At 43.0% G+C, this 19674-nt stretch overlaps 1 protein-coding gene across 8 annotated transcripts in view; it reads right to left on the reverse strand.

Annotated features, from left to right (window-relative positions):
- Window positions 1–19674, reverse strand: part of FHOD3 (formin homology 2 domain containing 3) — a 1176281-nt gene that overhangs the window by 158042 nt on the left and 998565 nt on the right. For all 8 annotated transcript variants that reach the window (XM_069219602.1, XM_069219604.1, XM_069219603.1 and 5 more), the window contains one exon: window positions 2987–3145. In XM_069219602.1, coding sequence (XP_069075703.1) covers window positions 2987–3145 — 159 coding nt within the window. The remainder of the gene's footprint in view (window positions 1–2986; window positions 3146–19674) is intronic.

A 19674-nucleotide genomic window follows, 5' to 3' on the forward strand; every position in this document is an offset into this window, starting at 1 on the left:
CGCGAGTTGCTCAGCCTTTAGTAGCTAACAATGATTTTCAATGATCAGAAAAAGCTCTTACTACAGAAAAGGTTAGAGACCACTGCTATAGATTACTCTTTATTGTATTAAATAATGCCTCCTCCCTTTCCTATTCCTTAGCTGCTTTTTCTATTAATGCAAAAAAGGCTTTTGATGGAATTGACTGGTCTTTTTTACTTAGATCTCTTGCTTGGCATGGATATCATCTCACTTATTTCTCTTCTCTATAAAGCTCCTATGGCCTCTGTTTTAGTCAATGGTCACAATTTTAGTTACTGTCCTTTGAAAAGAGGTGTTCGACAAGGTTGTCCCTTGACTCCCATCTCATTTATCTTGGCTCTTGAACCCCTTATTTCCAAAATATGCAACAGTAGCCTAATATTCGGTTGCCAGGATGACAAGACACAATTTAAATTCTTGGTTTATGCAGATGACATTCTGTTCTTTCTTTCTAATCCAGATAGCACAATCTCTGCACTACTGCATAAATCATCTCTGTTTTCTTCAGGGCCAGGGTATAAAATCAATTCAGACGAAATGGAGGTCTTACCTCTTACTAAATTTTGTCTTAAATATTATTTTCAATCTACTGGTTTTCATTGGGATACTTCTAACAGTAAATACTTTATCATTTGGTTTACTAATTCCATGAAAGAATCACTAACATAAACATGAGAGAGGGGATAAATAAAATTAATAAACCATTATCTGCCTGGAACTCTTTATTTCTCTCCTATTTGAAGCGTCTTGATTCCATACAAATGATGATTATACTGTTCTGTTATATATTCAGTCCATGATCCCTGTTTATATTCCTTGCTCATTTTTAAAAAAGAGTGGATTATCTTCCCTCTAAATTTCTTTGGCATAATAAAAAAATTAGGTTGTTGCTATTCCTTCTTTAAAAAAAAAACAGCTGGTAGGTGAGGCAAATTTTCCAGACTTCTGATCTTATCAGTAAGCCTTTTCTCTTAGACAAGCTTCTAAATAGCTTCTTAAAGCTCCTTCAACCTTCACACCCTTGTGGCTCGATATTGAGCACTCTTTGTTCAAATTGTTCTCTCCTGAAGAAATGTTTTCATTCACTTCCAAAAATACTATTTCTTCTTCCCCTCTGTTCAAATATACTTCCTCCCTCTTGAAACCTGCTATTTCTAGAGATTCCTATATACAATCTCCCATATGGCACAATCATCTTATAACTATAAAAAATAAACCTATATATTGCAAATCTTGAAGACAAAGGGGTCTAATATGGGTTTGAGATCTATTTGATGGGTCTAACCCTTGCCTTTCCTCAATTTCAGGAGGCATTTAAATGTCCTTGCTCATTATGGAATACATTTACTATATTTATGGATACCACCTTGGAATTGGAAATCTTTCGATCCTTACCTTTACTTTCTGGAGTACCTCCATCAGAGTTACCTTTATTCAAATTATTGATTTCTTCCCCTAAAACATCTATTATTTATAAATCATTTTTTGCCCCTGATCTGGGTCAAGAAAAAGACAAGCTAGAACTAACCCGGGGGACAGATTTGGAGTGTATTTAGCCAATTGCTATTTGGAATACAAATTGGTCCAGATTACATAAGATTTCCAGAACTGCTACCACAACTCTCAGTCCGTATTCTTTTTATATCATAAATTATTTCATACACCTTCATCTTTTTCTAATACCAATCATGATGCTTGTTGGTCTTGCAACCACCCTAAAGGAGACCCCATACATTGTATTTTCTATGTCCCCCTACAGCAGTCTTTTGAGTGAAAATTTGGTAGCAATCGCCAACATTTTTCATTTAAATTGCAATACGTACCCCCTTTACTCTTTCTAGGTAGCCTAAGTGAGTCCTTCTCGTTATCTGTTCATGATAAAAACTGTATGATCTTATGTTGTCTTTACCTTTTCAATAGGTTACAATTTGCTGGAAATCTTCGCCTAAGATTTCATTTAAAGCATGGTGGCTTAATTTTTGCCACTATCATAGGCTAGATACTGCTTTTGCATGTTCATGTTCACCATATGTAAATAGAAATATATAGTGGCTACCATTAACAAAGTTCTTAGATAAAATTGCATCGCAAATAACTAATACTAATATTTCAGAAAATTATAAATCACAGTAAAGATGTTTTTACTCTCTGCTCTATTCCTACCATTATTTCTCTATTTTTACCTTACATGCGGTATTTTACTCTAACCAACCATTATTCTATATTATTTAATTAATTTATCATTATCAGCCTCTACTGATTATTTATGCCATTCTTTCCCTCCTCTTTTTCCTTCCCCCTTTCTCTTCCATCCCATCCCTATGAAGTTAAAAATCTTATAAATCAGCTTTCAATTCATTTCTCTTTGTATAATTTTTCTTAATGGTTTGATGATTATCAATTCTGCAATTGTATTACTTGTATATGCTGCAATATTTTAATAAAGCTGATTAAACACAAAAAGTGCAAATCCATATTACAGAGAACGGGATTACATGTCTTGAGCATAATAAGGAAACAAAATATGGCATATTCACTGTGCATAGCCCTAGCCCCTAACATATTTGTTGTAGTTTAAATAAGAATATGTATAACATAGGATTTTTACAATTAGATGAAAATACATGTAAATCAGAAAAACAGAAATTACCTGCACCTCAGATAATGCAATATTTGGGAAGAACATGGGATATAAAATGTTGCATAATAAAATCTACCTTTACTCAGACAAGTCAGTATTTTGTCAGGATGTACACTAGGAGGATATACTAACTATAAAAGCAGACACTGTAGGGATTTGGCACAAATTGGCTGCAAGAGACCCTAAACACTAATTAAGGCACAAATAAGATCCCGTCTTTTTGCAAATACAAAGACACTGTGAAAATAAAAGACCATCTTTGCTTGAACAATACAAAACTGGTCAGCACTTTTTTAGGAATCTACGGCAATATTTCATTTTTACCTCTATCCCTTCCTTGTTCAAGGCATATTCGTCAAAGTTCAAAATGGCCGTTTTGATCGTCCTTGGAGGAGGTAACACTGTTAAGCCAATATTAATTGCATTGCTTCTTTTCGAATCCAGCACTATTACTTCCTGTCTTTTTCCGTCAGCCGCTGTTTTCTTGGTAAATGGAAAGAAGAAAAAATGATATAATAATGATTAAGACACTTATGTTCCAACACATTTCTAAATTCACACTGCATCAGGAACCTAGATTACTGTAAAATGAAGAATTATCAAATGTGCTGGGTCACAGAATGGTAAAACAGTTCAGTGAAGCTATAACAGGTCACTGCAAATGAAAGGAGCAGCAGCCGTGTGACTCCCTGTCATCAACAAAATCAAGCAAGCAGGACTGGTATATCTACTGTAAAAGTGCTCTACTCTGGTAGTAGTGTCAAGCCTCTGTGCCTGGGAATTGGCAAATGAATACATAAGCTCCTTATTTTAATGCAGCTGCATGTGCACATCGGAAATTATATAAATATAAACAGACTGAGTTATTACTTGACACAACAGAAGCATAGCAGGCCAACAACCCACCGTAGCTACAAAATAATAATGTATTTGGTTTGCTTCTGAAGCGATACGAGCCGGTTTAAGCAAATAGACGTTTCCTTTTGGCTTTGCCTATTGGATTGCCAGTGCTTTTTGCAGATGCTGAAGTAGTTGACAATGATGAAGAACATTGGTAAAAAAAAAAAAAGAAAAAAGAGTATCTGAGCAGGTTTATGTCATGACAAACCCTCGCGGTTTTTTAATTTTTTTATTTACTGTTACAAAATGGCAGCTGTCCATCTTGGGGTGGTAAATGTAAATAAATAAACATGTATGCAAAAGGACATTTTCAAAAAGGAACTGGCTGTAGTGTGAAACCATGCTGCGAAGACGTGCTGCTGAGGAGGTCTTCAGGCTGGTGGGGGCTTTTGCAGGTTTCCAGATCTGTAGGTAAGTGCCCTTTTCCTTATTTCTACACGTCTCTTTCTTCTTTCCTTTTTTTTTTTTTTTGAACATGCCCCTTTTCTGCTCAGCCTCGTTTGGAGATGCAGGCAGCAGGCAGACAGCATGAGGTTCAGTGAGGGGGGTGAGGGCTCTGCCCTCCTCTTCCTTCCACCAATTTGAAGTTTGTGGGGGGCTGTGCACCAGCATTTCTCTGCTTTGGTGCGTGTATGCACCATGTAATTCAATTTGTTTTCGGTGCGTGTCTGCACCGATGCTTTATTCCACACGTTTTCCTTGTTTTTCCTAAAAGGGGAGGTGGGGGGGGCGACCCTCAGCAATTGGCTTGTACTTGGTGCGTGTCTGCACCATGTATTTCAATTTGTTTTCGGTGCGTGTCTGCACCGATGTGCTCTCAGACCACGCGGCAGCTGGGGGCTGGCTCTGGGCATTTTCTTTTCTCTTTTGGCTTTGGTGCATGCCAGCACCATGCTTCACAATGGTAGCATTTTTCTTTCTTGTGCGCTTTAGCTGACACGTGGGGGGGGCAGCTCCGGGCATTTCACTTCGGTGCGCAACAGCACCTTTCCTTTCCGCGGCCGCAACAGCCATTATTCACGCTGCGGGCCATGCTTTAAACACGATCATTTGTTGGAGGGGGCAGCCCTGGACATTTTCTATTTAGTTGTTGTTATGGTGCGTGGCAGCACCATGCTCTTCCTCACACGCGGCCGCAGCGGCATGGCACACGCTGCGGCTCGCATTATCTTCTTGGGGTAGGGGCGGCCGGCCTCGACATTGCTTCCTCCCCTCACTTCTTACGACATTATGCGCGGCCCCAGCAGCCGCGCTTTTCACCATGAGCGTTTTCAAAGAAAGGGGGGGGCGGCCTTGGGCATTATCGCATGCTTCTTTCGGTGCGCAATAGCACCGTCCTGTTCACGGCGATCACAGCCGTCCTGGCAGTGCTGTGGTCGCCGCACCGCTTGGTGGGTGCTTTTTAGCACCGTCGCGCTTTTCTGTTTGCGGCCACAGCTGTTTTCTCAGAGCTGCGGGCCGCGTTGGTTACTGTCAGATGGGTCTTTTTGCTTATACCCCCGGGCTCACCTCATGCTCGGTGTGTGGGGGATGGCGCTCCCGTTTCCTTCATTTTTCAGGGCTCATAGCGGGCACCAGTCTCTCCACTGGTTTACTTTCCTGTTCCCTCCATGAGGGAAGTAGTCGTCTGTGGCCACGTGGAGTTGCTGTACCCGCCCTCGTCGCCAATGTAGTGTTGGGGCCCTAGGCCCTCATGCTACTAGAATAAGTCACACAGACACAGTGGCATGGTCGGGAGAACTGGTCCTGGGCACGTGCGCCCGGCCCCTTTTATTGCCAGGGTCACCTGACCGGTGACGCCTGTGTTGGGTGGGTGTGGGGTGTATGTGGGAGGCCAGCCCTCAGCAGAGAGGCTGGCCAAACACTAGAACGTGTCCAGCAGGACAATACACTGGCCAATAACAAATTGCAGGTGGCAAGCCTTCCTAAAAAGCTCAAAGAAAAAGAATTTTAAAAAATGTTCAAACCAGCCGTGCTTTCTTTTTTCCTCTCTGACGTCTCACACTCCCTTTATCAGTCCGTCCTCTGTCCTCTCTCTCTCCTACTGCCGTATTTACCCTGGAGAGCTAGAGAAAGCAGCAAATGTGGGAGCAGCAGCCCTCTGCCTTCAATAACCGGCCTCCATTGCCCCCAGTCGACCCGGCTAATGCCTGATGGAATGAAAGGGAGCCTGATGGAATGAAAGGGAGGTCTGGTCTTGCTTATGTGTACGGGAAGTTTTGTAGATCAGACAGTGAAACTTTTCAGTCACTAAAGAAAGAGCTGCAATGTTTCCCGTTTCATTGTTTGGGCTCTGATAGAACATGCAGAACAGTAAATGATTCAGATCTATACACGAGATGTGCAATACTAACAACCGGTTTGAACTATTCAGAAGTGCAGCAGAATTCCCTTTTAGTTTCATACAAAAGAATAGCATCCTGGCACGCAGGGTACTCTACAGTGTTTGTGGGATCATTTAGTTTTGAAAAGACCTCTGGAAAGAGCCAATCAGCTCACAACAACTAGTTTAGATTAGGTCCAGATTAAAAAGCTATGTTCTATGACTAGATGTGACTTATCCCTGGAAACTGAGATGAATGCAACCGTAAGTAAGGGTAAGCCATAGCTCCTCACAATAAACATTTTGTGTAAGGGGCCACTGTGAGGAATGATACTAAGACCACCAACTTTTAAAAATTTCACCGATGGTTCAAAGTTCTGAATGGTGTTAGCAGAAGTCGTACACACACTTGTGTCTGTGTTAGGGAAACGAGTAAAGAGGTGGGTGAAGTTGGTACTCTTTGCATTCTGCACTTAGATCCGGAGTATTCAATCTGGTTCAAGGAGCTAAAGCTTATTTTGATGCAGCAGGTGCAGTACTACAAAGTCTCAGGGATCTAAGGAGCCCACCACACCCCATTGACATTTGTCTTAATTGCTGCTCCTGTATGATTGATGGGTGACAGAGGGCAATATGTGGGGTGGGAAGGGGTCTTCTTCAAAGAAGGGTGCAGACACTGCCAGAAGGATGGCCCTCATGGGATTAGGAGTATGTGGTGATTACAGGTGGCCGTGGTAGAGGAGACAGATTGCTTCAAATGGCCCTATCTGCAGTAGGTGCAATGGCACTTGAGCCTAGGCATGTGATAGGCCTACCCAAATATGGCATTCTTCTTACTCAGATGGGGATGAACCCAGGGCACCCTTGCTGCAACAGTGTTGATTTAGGGATGATGATCAAGGAGAAAGGGGCAGGAGTGATATGATGGGCTCTTTAAAAAAAAAGGAGCAAAAATGGGCCTGCTTCAGACCTGGAGTGAAAATCTGTGGGTGATGGTGGGGGTGGGGGCAGCTGGAGACAGGACAGCCTGCTTCACAGGGCCCAAGCTATCATTAATTTTGCAGGTGCGGCAGCACCAGGGGATAGGTGTGTGAGGGAACACCAGCACCCTAACTATGGTTGTGTTGCTACACAAACGGGATGCAAAGGCACAGTTTTCCTAGCTAGTATTAAAGCCCAGGGCATACATATACTGAGGAGGAAAGTCAAGAAGTAAGGGCTCTTTTTTGTTTTAATAAAATGGAAGCAACATATGGCTTCAGGCCAAGAAAGATAGGCCAGAAGAGTGGGTGAAAGAAACAGAGAAGTCAAGCCAGAGGAGTAGCAACCATTAGTGCAACAGGTGCAATTGTACTGGGGCCTAAAGATGAGAGGCGCCAAGTGCACTTCAATTATGGAAGAGTTTCTAGGTCAAATTCTGTTTTCGTTTAATGCATTTGGACTGTTAGAATTTCTCATTCTAGAGTAGCATACATTGTGGACTGAAAAAAAGGAACCCTTGAAATAATTTCATAAGTCCCCTATATCGTCATCATTCATGCAGGGAAGACCACTACTCCTGTCCAGTTCTATAAACATTTTGTGGGGAGCCAGACATTTAGCTCATGGGATCTTGGAATAGAAAAGTTTGAATACCTCCGGCCTAGATCATTATGGTCAGTAAGTTCAAGCAATCGTTTGCATGAAGGCAAGCACAGAGGTTTGGTAACTGTTTTCTATCTCCACTTGTCTCCTGTGTTCACCGTTCACAATGGCTAGGGAAGCTTTGCACTGGTGGAAGATCCAAACCTTGCGGGCAGCGCATGAGTGTAGAGTAGATCCTAAACTGAAGCTGCTGTGCACTGATTGAGGATTTTTGGACGTGCATCCATTGATGAGACAAGCTTTTGGGGAGATCATGCAACATCAGAAACTGAAGGATAGCTCATCAGCTTCAGAATCCTGATCATCTCTTCTGCAGCCCATGATAACCCTGCCACTTCAGGACCTTTAAGTGAGTCAAGGATCTGATGTCAAGTTTAGCTTAAGTTTTAGCAATAGTCTAAAATGACCAAGTCAATTTATTTTCAATGACCCATAATATATTTATGTGTATTTATGATTAAAGCACACAATTGCTATCCATTAAGCAGGCATCAGTGAATGATACCACACGCATTACAATCAAAGTTGTTTGCCTTCAATAAATTCACTCTAAGTGTGTCATAATCTCTGGGAATGTTCTGAGATCAGAACACAAAGACAATTGTTATGGCTTTCAAAACACATCTGGAGAGAATTTACAAGATATGCAAAATGGTATTTGTCAGAAAAAAAAGCTTACGTGTTGAAATGTACGACCCTAAACATATGTTCATTAGGCAATATACATTAAGAGCTGCATATGTGACATAACATCAGAAAATGATTGCACTAGTTCTTTTCCCTTAACTATATTAAAACCTGGCATAAAGAATACATTTGTAGGAGATCTTTGTGAAGCAACAATGAGCGTCTCTTTGATGCCCATTCTTCACAAAGCTGAAAAGCGCTTGATATGAAGTTCCATTTCGCTCGAGATTTGAACTAACTCTTATTTCCACATGTGCAACAATTGATCTATACACGTTTTCTTAGCTCCAAGCATGTTCCCATATTCTGAATCTGTGGCGTAATCTCTACAACTTGAATAACTAAGTATGTCCTATTGTTAGCGTATTTTTAATTGTTATAACTATTCATGATGTACACTTTTATTCTCAAGACATTTTCTGAAGTAACCTGGTGCCAGTTTCCTACGCTCCTGGGGATAGAATACCTTTCACTGATTCTATGGTTAATGCATACAATTGGATATTAGTATAATTTTATACCTGTTTCATACTTCCTTTCTTTCAAATACTATGGCCTTTGCTTGTCAATCACCAAGGTACTACTAATAAAGTGGTTTAACACCCTCAAGTATTGTTTGCATATAAAGGGAATGAAAACGCTTGAACAGAGAACTGTTGCAGGTGACTTCCTCAGTCCCTCGGTGGGCAACTACTAGGGAGCATATAACCTAATACAATTCTGCCACTTCAGTATGCTTACAGTAGACACAACATATTGCTGATCAAAGTTAGCTTTGAGTAGATGTACCCCTGGTTGTGAATGTGATGACTTACTGACATGCTCGCTGAAAACATCGGGTCTGTAGACATTTTCTATAAAGGATATGTATTAGTGCCTGCACAAGGTAACTGGGTTAAGAAAAGGCAACTCAGTTGTGACCATAAACATCTGCAAACCGATGCAGATCTGCCATGTGTAGCAGAAGGATAGCTTACTGTTCTACATTTTCACTTCCTTCAATGAGCAGAGGTGTGGTCAGGGCCAACTTTGCCATTGAACAATGAGTAAGTCTTAAGTGGTGTAGCCATGAAAGTCAGCAGTTGAGCACTCGAACCATGCAAATATAATCAGTACTGGGAGGAACCACAGTCTTTTGATCTTCTGAAAGCATTGTATGGGGATCGCTAAAACATTTATTTAGTGGTAAAGAGTTGGGCAGCACTAGGATAGGTCTGCCATAGACAAACAAGCATTGGCATAGCCAATAGATCCCACCTTTAGGACTTTATAAGTATTTAGCCATGCAGTACAATATATTGGTAGATAGAACATACCATAGCTGACAGTATGCAACCACTGGTGACCCCCAAGAAGTGTCATCCAAACATATCAAGACTGGTCAGACAGTCATAGTTTAATAAGGATGTTACTTTGGCATGAATCAGGGTCATAACTTCAATAAGGAGAGATCAATAAAACATATACAATCAGCATATCAACTCAATAAAAACCTTTATCAGAAATAAACTTTGTGTTTGTGCATTCCTTCATAAACTTGGCATTAGACTGTGATGCTCAGGACAGCCCCTAGAGTGTTGAGACGTCGCTGGACTCAGTTGTAGAATGCACGCTGTGCTGTAAATAATCACAAGTAGGCCTTGTTGATTTCTACGGACTGCAATGGGCAGGTCAGTGAAACTTCTATCTTGTTACCTAAATTCCCACTCCCGCCCATGCATCCACCTTTATTACTTTTCATTACGTCACTGCCCGGGCTCTCCCACTCACAGGGTTAAGGAAGAGGGGGACAGGCCCCAAGGGACGACCAACCCTCTGTTACTGCATCCAAGTGGTAAGGCCTGCGCCCAGTTTGCATAACTGGATGCAAAACTACATCCCTCCCCAAAATAAAAAATAAAACGAGAACTAAAATGAGACAGACCAAGTTCAGTCACTCTATGAAAATGGCAGCAATAAGGGTCTTTCAGAATATGTGGCCTGCTGCATACTTTTAAACTACAAAGTCCTTGAGCATCACCAAAGGTGTTGGGCTGCCCCGGAGGTGATACCTGGTGCAGGCCATTTGGCCGGAGACTCCGACATCCAAGGAGTGAGAAGATTTGGTCTTGGTTGGCTCGCGATGAGAAGTCACAGATGCACTTGGGATGTAGCGTCCCCAGGAGTGACGAGATGCTGTTGTCGGTGACTGCATCGGAGGACTCACCCAAGGGCACTAGGCTTATGGGAGTAGGGTCTGTTGACTGGATTGGGGAATGAAAACACTTGAACAGAGAAATGTTGCAGGTGACTTCCTCAGTCCCTCAGTGGGCAACTACTAGGGTGCCCTGACGAAAGGTTGATGGTCAAACAGGAGCCTGAACTTGCTGCCAGGGTGTCGGTCTTTTATCAGTACTTTGTCACCAACTCGAAGGGTTGAGGTCTTGGCGCCACGGCGATTACTGGTGTGATCATTCTTGGCTTTCAGCCTTGCATATACTTGTTCTTTGTCAATGGAGCTAGGATCCCAGGCTGGGTGATGAGGGATAGAATCTTGCACCACCTTCCCCATGGAAAGGTGAGGTGGGGAGCATCTAGTTGTGGCATGGGGAGTTAGGTGATAGTTCCGTAAGAATGAGTAGCTGGCTAGCTCAGGAGGGTGATGGGGCGCATTGGCAATTCTTACAACTTTGTTAAGGGTCCTCATGAATCACTCTGCTTCTCCATTCGCTTGGGGCCAGCAGAGTGTTATTTTCCTGTGGGGAATGCTCAATGACTCCAGGTATGATGCAATCTCCCAACTTTGAAATGGGGGCCCATTGTCCATCCATAGCACTTTTATGATGCCATGCGTCGCTATGATTTTCTCTATTTTGGGAATCACTTTGGTGGCTGTCAATGACTGAAGGATCTCTATCTGGGTATTTTGAGTAGTCATCAATGAGTACTAGAGTGTGTCGACCATCTGGTAGGCTTCCGAAGTCGAGACTTGCTGTCTCCCATGGCCGTTGAGGTCCTGGTTCTGTTGCAATGGTCACTGGAGGATTGGGGCTCCCTGCTGCTTGGCACCATTCACATGAACGGATCAGGGTTTCCACTTTTTTCATCAATGAGGGGAAACCACACCCTTAGTCGGTTCTTCGTCTTTACCATGCCCTGATGACGGGCGTGGGCTAGCTGAATGGCTTGATCAGCTAAGCTGGAGGGGATAACGAGGCAGTGTACCCGGAGGAGGCACCCTTCAGGGTCTATAGGGAGTTCTTCTCGAACGTGGTGGAGGCTTTCCATAATGCATCTAGAATGCATTGTGAGTTGTGGCCATTCTCATTTAAGGACATACCACTGGCCACAACGAACAGCAGCGATTGCCTTTTGTAGGCATTCATCTTGTTGTGTGGCATGGTGGAGCACTTAATTTGAAATGGGTCGAGGGCGAGATCTTTCTGTCGCATTTTTCACATATTCATCTGTTTCTTGCGCTTCTCGCTCTTCTTCTTTCATGGCTGATCGCGGGTAGTGAGAGAGATAATCTGCGGGATTGTTGAGCCTGGGCAATATTCAACTTGACAGTTGTATTCTTGGAGTTGGAGCATCCACTTCTCGATCTGAGGGGGCGGGTTAGACGCTGTTCCTTTAAAAAGGGGAAGTAAGGGTTTGTGATCTGTCATGACCGTGAATGGGTGTCCATACACGTAGAGGTGGGAGTGCTTGCAGCCCCAATGTATTGTAATAGCCTCTTTCTCTATCTGCGAGTACCTTAGTTTGATCGGTGAGAGACCGACTGGCGTAAGCAACTGGGAACCAGACTTCTTGATTCTTCCTTTGCATCAGTAATGCTCCTAGCCCTTCCGGGCTGGCATCTACAGTTATGGTGGTGTCTTTGGAAGGGTCAAAATATCTGAGGATGGTGTCTGCAGATAGTGCATCCATAGTGGCCTGGAAGGCAGCATCTTGTGCAGTTCCCTACTCCCATGTCGTCGTCGATTTGGTAAGGTCTTGCCGCAGCTGTGTTAGAACGGTGAGGCCTTTGATTGACCATCCCTAGGATGCTATGCATTTCTGTTACTGTTGTCCGAGGGGGGGAATCCTTGATGTCTTGGACTTTAGCTGGATCCGAAGCAACACCTTCAGATGAGAACACATAGCCAAAGAATTGTAACTTTGTCTTCAGAAACTCCCACTTACTGCGATGGAGGGTCAATCCTGACTCCTGGATCCTGTGGAGGACCTTCCTTAGGCGAGTCAGAGAGGGTGCGGGCATGCACAAGAATGCCGTTACTGATTTTTAGGACGCCAGGGATATCGGCCAGGAGTTCACGAATGGTGTTGTGGAACACCTCAGCAGCACTGGAGATTCCAAAGTTCAACTGGCAATATCGTCGGAGCCCAGTATGTGTCAGAAAAGTTGTTATGTACCAGGCCTCCTCGGCAAGAACCAACTGGTGGTATCCTAACCTCAAATCTAACTTTGAGAACCAACAGGCTCCACTGATTTTGCTGATCAGGTCATCGATGGTCGGAGTGAGGTGTTGTTCTCTTCGGATGGCTGCGTTGGGCAGCCGCATATCAGCACAGATTCTCACCTCCCCCTAGCTGCTTGGGTTTCCTGGCAATGACAATTGGAGACACCCATGGTGTGGGACCAGTTACCCTTTTGATTATGACTGCCACTTCAAAATTGTCCAGTTCCTTTTCGACCTGTGGCCGTGAAATGCGATGCGGTGATGGCAGAGGGCCATTGGTTGGATGGTCTTGTTGATGTGCAGTGTGATTTCCTTGCTTTTTAGGCAGCCAATGCCTTCAAAAATGCCTTTGAATTCATTCAGCATCTCAGTAATGGACTCTTCATAGACTCCGAATGTGAAAGACACTATGCCAAGTGCTTCGGCGCTCCGCATCCTAGCAGCATGCCATGGCCGTGCTTCGCCACATATACATATCGTTCGATTGAATGGGGCCCATACATGAGTGTTCCCTCTCATGGAAAGCGGGGAGGATTGGCCATAAGTAAATACTCTGATGGTTGTTGGAGTCAGGCATGGATATGGTCTCATTCCTTCGTACATGTCGATGACATGATGTTGATTGAAGCACCAGTGTCCACCACCGCCGGAGTCAGGTGCCCTCTGACTTGTATGTTGCATCGGGGTAGTTGTCGAACAGTACAAGGTGCCGAGCCAATCATGAAGATGGAGTGAACGGCATGTTCTTCATCGTCATCATCGTCCATATCGCTGGTCAGGCCTGGTGTGCTGAAGATGGCGTTGGTGGTGGACTTCAGGGTCTTCTGTTTGGATGACCGGCACACCTTCAGGAAGTGGTTCATTTTTCTGCATCCGGCACAGGTCTTTCCCTTGGCAGGGCATTCCGATGGGCGGTGAGCGAGTCCCCCGCAATAGCCACATGTTCTTGGCGGGGCATATCGCTGCCTGGATTTTGGTTTTCCAGGTGTTACCATGACTGTATTCACTGGTTCTTCTTTAACATGTCCATGTAGAGCTGCTTCCATGTGTGGCGCCCTAGTCTCAGATAGTTCTTTTGTTCTCCCCATGGTGAGTATGTCAGCCAGAGAGCTTCCAGATTCTTCTAGGATTCTTTCTCGCAATTTTGTGGACACAGACCCTTGTATTATTTGTCCTTGGATTTCCTCGTTTTTGTTTGCAAAACGGCATGTGCTGACTAATTCTTTTAGACGCATGTGAAAAGTGTGTATTAATTCTTCTACCAATTGACGTGCTTGATGAAAAACGAAGCGTTCGTAGTCCTTATTGGTCATTGGTTCGAAGTGGGCATTGAGGGCAGCAATTAGTGTGAGGTAGGTCTTTGGGCTAGCTTCCTCAATAGTCTTAGAAATTCAGTGTATGTCTTTCCCCCCAAGGTGGAGGAGCATCGCTCTTTTCTTGCCGTTTTCCACTTTGGTCGCTTCGAAGAAGAGGAGGACTCGTCCCACCCAGTCTTTCCACCGTGAGGCCTGAGCTGAAGGTGCACCCTCCATGGCAAACGGTTCAACTGGTGGGTTGGTAGCCATGTTGCATGGACCTGGAGTGCGTATGATGTTTTTTTTTTTTTTGCAACAGACTGCAAGACGGGTAGTCCTTGACAATGTGTCAGCAGGTGCCCAGTGTTTGCCAGGGACATATTATTATTTATTTAGTTTTTGAAATCCAATATAGCAGGATGTGCAGTGGCAGAGTGGCTGAGCACAGGATGGTGCATGTGTTCACCTTCTTTTGTGGCACTATTTTCTTTTTATTTGGGGTTGATACCATTAATGTGCCTCTGCACCTCTTGCAGGTATTGAGTGCACTTGCCTGCTCCTGTCTGTTGGTAGGTCCGTGGGGCAGAAAGTGGAGCGTAGTGAAGGAATTTCCTCTTGCACAGCAGGGGTCAGACAGTCACTCCAGCACATCTCCAACAGCCGGCGAGTAGGCCACTACCCTCCTAATGCCGCTCTGGTAAAGATCGGGAAGAGGAGGCTGTGCGGCTTGGGGTGTGAGGGCCGCAGAGGAGCCTCCGTTGTGAGGACGTGCTGCAGGGAGGGCTCGCCAATTACCTTTGTCGCCAGTGTTGAGTGGTCGCTGGATTCAGTTGTACAATGCGCGCCACGCTGTAAATAATCACAAGTAGGCTTTGCTAATTTCTACGGACTGTGACAGGCAGGTCTGTGAAACTTCTATCTCATTACCTATTGATCCTTGCGTACTTTTTTTTCCCACTCACATGGTTAGGGAAGGGGGGGACAGGCCCCAAGGGAAGACCACCCCTCATTTACTGGTCCGGGTGGTAGCTCCTGCATTCTAGTTTGCATCACTGGATGCAACACTACAGTAGAGGGCACCACAATAAAAATAGCATTTAGAAGAAACATGGTCATGTAACCATACAGTCAGCCCCTAAAGGGAATAACCACATGAAAAGAGAATGGCAGACACCAATCCTGTGTAACCATATAGTCAGCCCCTAAAGGGAATAACCACATGAAAAGAGAATGACAGAAAGCAATGCTGTGTAACCATATATTCAGCCCCTACAGTGTGTAGTGCCATACACATTTTCAGGCCTGAGAGGCCTACAGCAATAATATAACAAACAAGGCCCTTAAAAACACAAACTACTCCCAGCTGTAAAATAAAAGTTCCAGCCATGAGAGAGCTTAAAAAAGACACTGAGTAGTGGGAAAGGTTATTGTTTTGGTTCCCCCCCTCAACCTAGAGTGGGGGGGTCAAGAGATGGCCCAGACAGAAAGAGTGGGTTGTGCTTAACATTTTGGTGGTGGTCACATTGTTGTAGGAACACCACAGGCTGAGTTATGGGCAAAGATGGTTTGTAAAAGAAATGCCCCACCATTCATTATGGGGCGAGTTTCCAGAGTGCAGTGAATATTGCAGTATCGGCTCTCCCACTGTGTTGGGAGAGTCGCGTTGAGGATTGCTGTGTTTTTTTCTGTTAAAAATGTGGCAGTTTGTATATTTTTCAACTATAAACTTGCACATAAGTGCAACTCATGTAAAGCGCTCCTCAAGTTTGCGCTATATGAAACTTAAAATAAATAAATAATTAAATAACCACCCCCAGCTCACAGCCTTTGGGTGCAGACACCACAAAGAAACAGAGGCATGCCTAAAAATAAGGAAGAGGGAGAAACAACATAAGGGTGCAAAGCGGAGAGGCAAAAGAAAAAAGTAGGGGGTCACACTAAGGTATATGTCCAATCGTGCAATAATCCATGCAACAGGGTCAGTCTCCAAGGCAGTAACAAACGAACCTTAAGGCAGGACAAATGTAAAGCATTTACCTACGAAATCAAGGGAATTTTGAAAGGCAGACCAAGGAATGAATGAAAGTGATGGGCATCCCCGCTCACCCCCCTCCGCCCCTCGTTTCCTTCCCCCTCCCTCCTCTTAGTATCGACAGTTCCGTTCCCTTTTGTCGGTCGCCCCCATGCCTGTTATTTTCTTCTGATATTCTTTTCTTTCTCTTTCCTTGACACTGTTTGGTTATATTGATAATAATGCATATGCCATGTTTTTGCAGTTTCACCTCAGGCGATATCCTTGCATTCTCTGGACCATATTGTGCAAGAACTGTTGTTTGTTAACCTTGCTCTTATGGCTTATTTACTTGCCTTGTGAGGCTGTGTTACACTGTATTTTAACTACTACTCTACGTAATAAAACAATTACAACACAAAAAAGAAAGTGATGGGCATGAGATGGGTATGGATAAAGCCCAGAGAGTAGATCACAGCATGTCGAGAGAGCAGCACATGCACACTGCTAGGCTCGAGCTAAAAACTGGTGAATGAATGAAATGCTTGAATTAATTGCAACCTTTAGTGATTAAACTGTGGTGCCTTCCAGCCCTTTTGTATTTTTTTGCTCGCTGCATTACTGTAGAAAGGGAGCAAACAGATGCAAATCTTCTTGGACCTGCTCCAGTGTGAAAAAACAATCCAAACTACTATGTTGCATTACCTCTGCAAGACAATGTAACTAGAAAAAAGAGGAGATGTCTAGTAGTCCAGGTCGGTCTGTTCATATTGCAGCAGGATCAAGCCTGAACTGCCTCTCTCTGTTCAGTCCCTTTTTCAAATGACAATTAGTAGCGGTGGGAATTAATTTAAGATTCTTCCATGCATCATATTTTTGCAGTCCAAGTGATTCACTCTACATGATATGAATGTCTAGATGTAGACTTCTTCTTAATGTGCCATGGAGACCCAAGCTGCACGTTGCTGACTAAACTTAAGCAAGCATAAACATGGTCTGGAGTTGCTTATGTTCCAATTCAGAGGAGACCTTGACCTAAAAGTTCAGGCTGTGATTCCCACTGGAGCACGACCAACGCTGATTTGCATGCAGTTGGCCTCTTCCTGTAATTTCAGAGACATGCTAAAAATCATTGGTATGGACAATTTCTAAATTAATTATAAGAAATTCAACTTCATTTTTGCATTTCCATCCATTGCCTTTCTGCTGCCATGGCAGGACAGACATTTAAGACTGCACTGGATTAACTACTAACCTTTCTAAATGTAAGTTTTTGTTGCAAATTGCTGATGCATTCTTTCGAACACGATGCACTTTCACTATATTTAATGTTTATGTTGTTGTGATCTGAAATAAAAGACTACCTTACTTTACTCACTAACCTTTGGTTCCAGAGTAGTGTGCTACCTGCTGTAAAGCACTTCAACGCCTCGTCAAGGGTAGTAAACGCTAAATAAAAGCAAATAAAGTGCAGTACAAAAGTGTGGAAAGTATTTTTGAATGTTAGGTCTGGTTAGTCTCGTAAGAAGAATGATTTGTAGATACTCGGAGGAGCAGTGTGACCGGACTAAGCATTCTATGTGAGATAAAAGGGGAATGATTACAGAGACGTTGGTCCAACGAGATGATGCTAACCGCAGGCACACCGTATTGCTATACGTTGCATAAAACGAAATGGTAATTGATACTTATAGTGGACCTTGACAAACATTAACTTCCAATGACATTCGAAGCGACCCAACCTTCTGTCACCATGTTTAAAAACATCTGACTACAGTAACCTCCCTGTTATTCACAATTCATTTGGCATGCACATGAATAATTACATTTTAAGCCAATGAGTTCTACCAATAACTCTTTCCAGATGGAAGATGTTTTGTCCAGCAACACATTCTAAATTGTAATTTTCACCGCTGTTTCAGTCGCTTGATCAATGGTTAGTTATTAAACAAAGCCTTATTGGCAATCACTCCACAACTAATGCCTAAAATCTGTCATCGGGCAGACGGATGGGAAAATGTGATACTGAGATGGAGTGAAAACATCTTTACATAATAAATGCCAACATCCTTCCAAAAAAAGGTATTTCAAGTCAAATTAACACAGGACACCCTGAACGTGGAAGCAAGCACCATAATCTGGAGGTTATTCTTCATGGGTTTTGGTCGTGGTTTACTTCCCAAAGAAGGGTATGAGTTTATTTGTCCCTCAGTGGTGTGAGCCATGGTATCTTTTATGATGCCAGCCTCAGCTGATAGTGCCTGGATATTTCAGTATCTGTTGCAGTGACTAAGAGAATGCTGACCACAAAGATTTGTGGGTACACTGCAGGATCTGGACTTTCACCATCTATTACGCGCACAAAAATATCACAAAGGTAATATGTGGTATGAATTATTTGCTTCCAGACTGGTGTAGAGGAAACCTCCATGATACTGAATAGCTGGACCACAATTCCGCTCAACGGGGCCTGAGTTGCTCTTTGTGTTGCTTAGTGTGTCAGCTGCTGCTGGGTGGATTCGGGGATTGTCTTCAATCATTCTGGAGTAGCGTAATTTAGACTCCATCCTTTACACGTCATCATTACACAAAATACACATTTACATTTGACATTATATTTACTGTGTGCCTTGATAAATGTAATATGTGTACATGTTTATACATATTTATGAAAGGTGAAACACTGAATTTTATAACATGCATTCCGATGTTCATCTACAGTGCTTACATGAATTCATTATTTATGTTTTGCATTTTATCTTTAAGTTGCATTTATTGAAGTAAATTGTATTCCTCTTTTCCACGTTTATGTTAATCTGAAAAATGAACATGTGCATGAATAAGTATGTATTCAAAATGCACATTAAATATGTAGTTAAAGTCAGGCTAACTTAACTGGATGAAGGCATTAATTCTGTAAATGTGTTTTGCCTGGATAGTGTTCTTTTCCTTAGCAGGTCCGTTTCAAGGCTTCGTTAGCTAGTGAAAAGCAATACATATTATGTATAGTTTTGCTGATACTAAGGACTGGGAGAAAACACCTTGGCAAGAGATGTAGAGATTTAATGAGCAGCCTATTCATTGTGTACCGGGAACATAGGAGGTCCAAGGTTGTAGTAGCTGTCCAAGTTGTGTGCGATGAGAAATTCAGGTGGTGTTGCAAATGCAGATGACAGCTCCGAAGCCGACTGGTGCATGGTAAGGAGGAAACTGATAACGTTCATGTTGACCATTCTGTTTGTTTTAATTAATGCTTAAGTTATCAGAAGTTAACTCAGACTTCCCTTAGATTTTGAGGGACACAGACCACTCTGCTTTTCATTCTTCTTGCAAGTGTCAAGCTTCATGCTAAACACTTTTTCCTTTTCTCTGGACGGCTTCTACTGAAACCTTCACTATGCTGACACCTTTGCACGTTTCCAAATGTTCTTAAGATTCCATCCCAACTATCCTTATGCTTGACCTAGAGTTTCGACTAGATGATATTAGAATCATTTCATATTTAGAAGTAAGAGCAGGGTTTTGTTTTATGGAACACCTATTTGTAATTTAAAATTTCTGTATTGCTGTGGTTGATATTGCTTTCTATCTTAATTTGATGAGACTGAACCGATTGTGATATTCCAGCTTGTCAGCTGTAATTCTGTACCTTTTCAATATTTCATAATTAGACTAATTACTGATTGGAAATAAATTACTTAACCTAAATT

The sequence above is a fragment of the Pleurodeles waltl genome, chromosome 2_2, assembly GCF_031143425.1.
Source record: "Pleurodeles waltl isolate 20211129_DDA chromosome 2_2, aPleWal1.hap1.20221129, whole genome shotgun sequence".
In the NCBI taxonomy this organism is placed as follows: Eukaryota; Metazoa; Chordata; class Amphibia; order Caudata; family Salamandridae; genus Pleurodeles; species Pleurodeles waltl.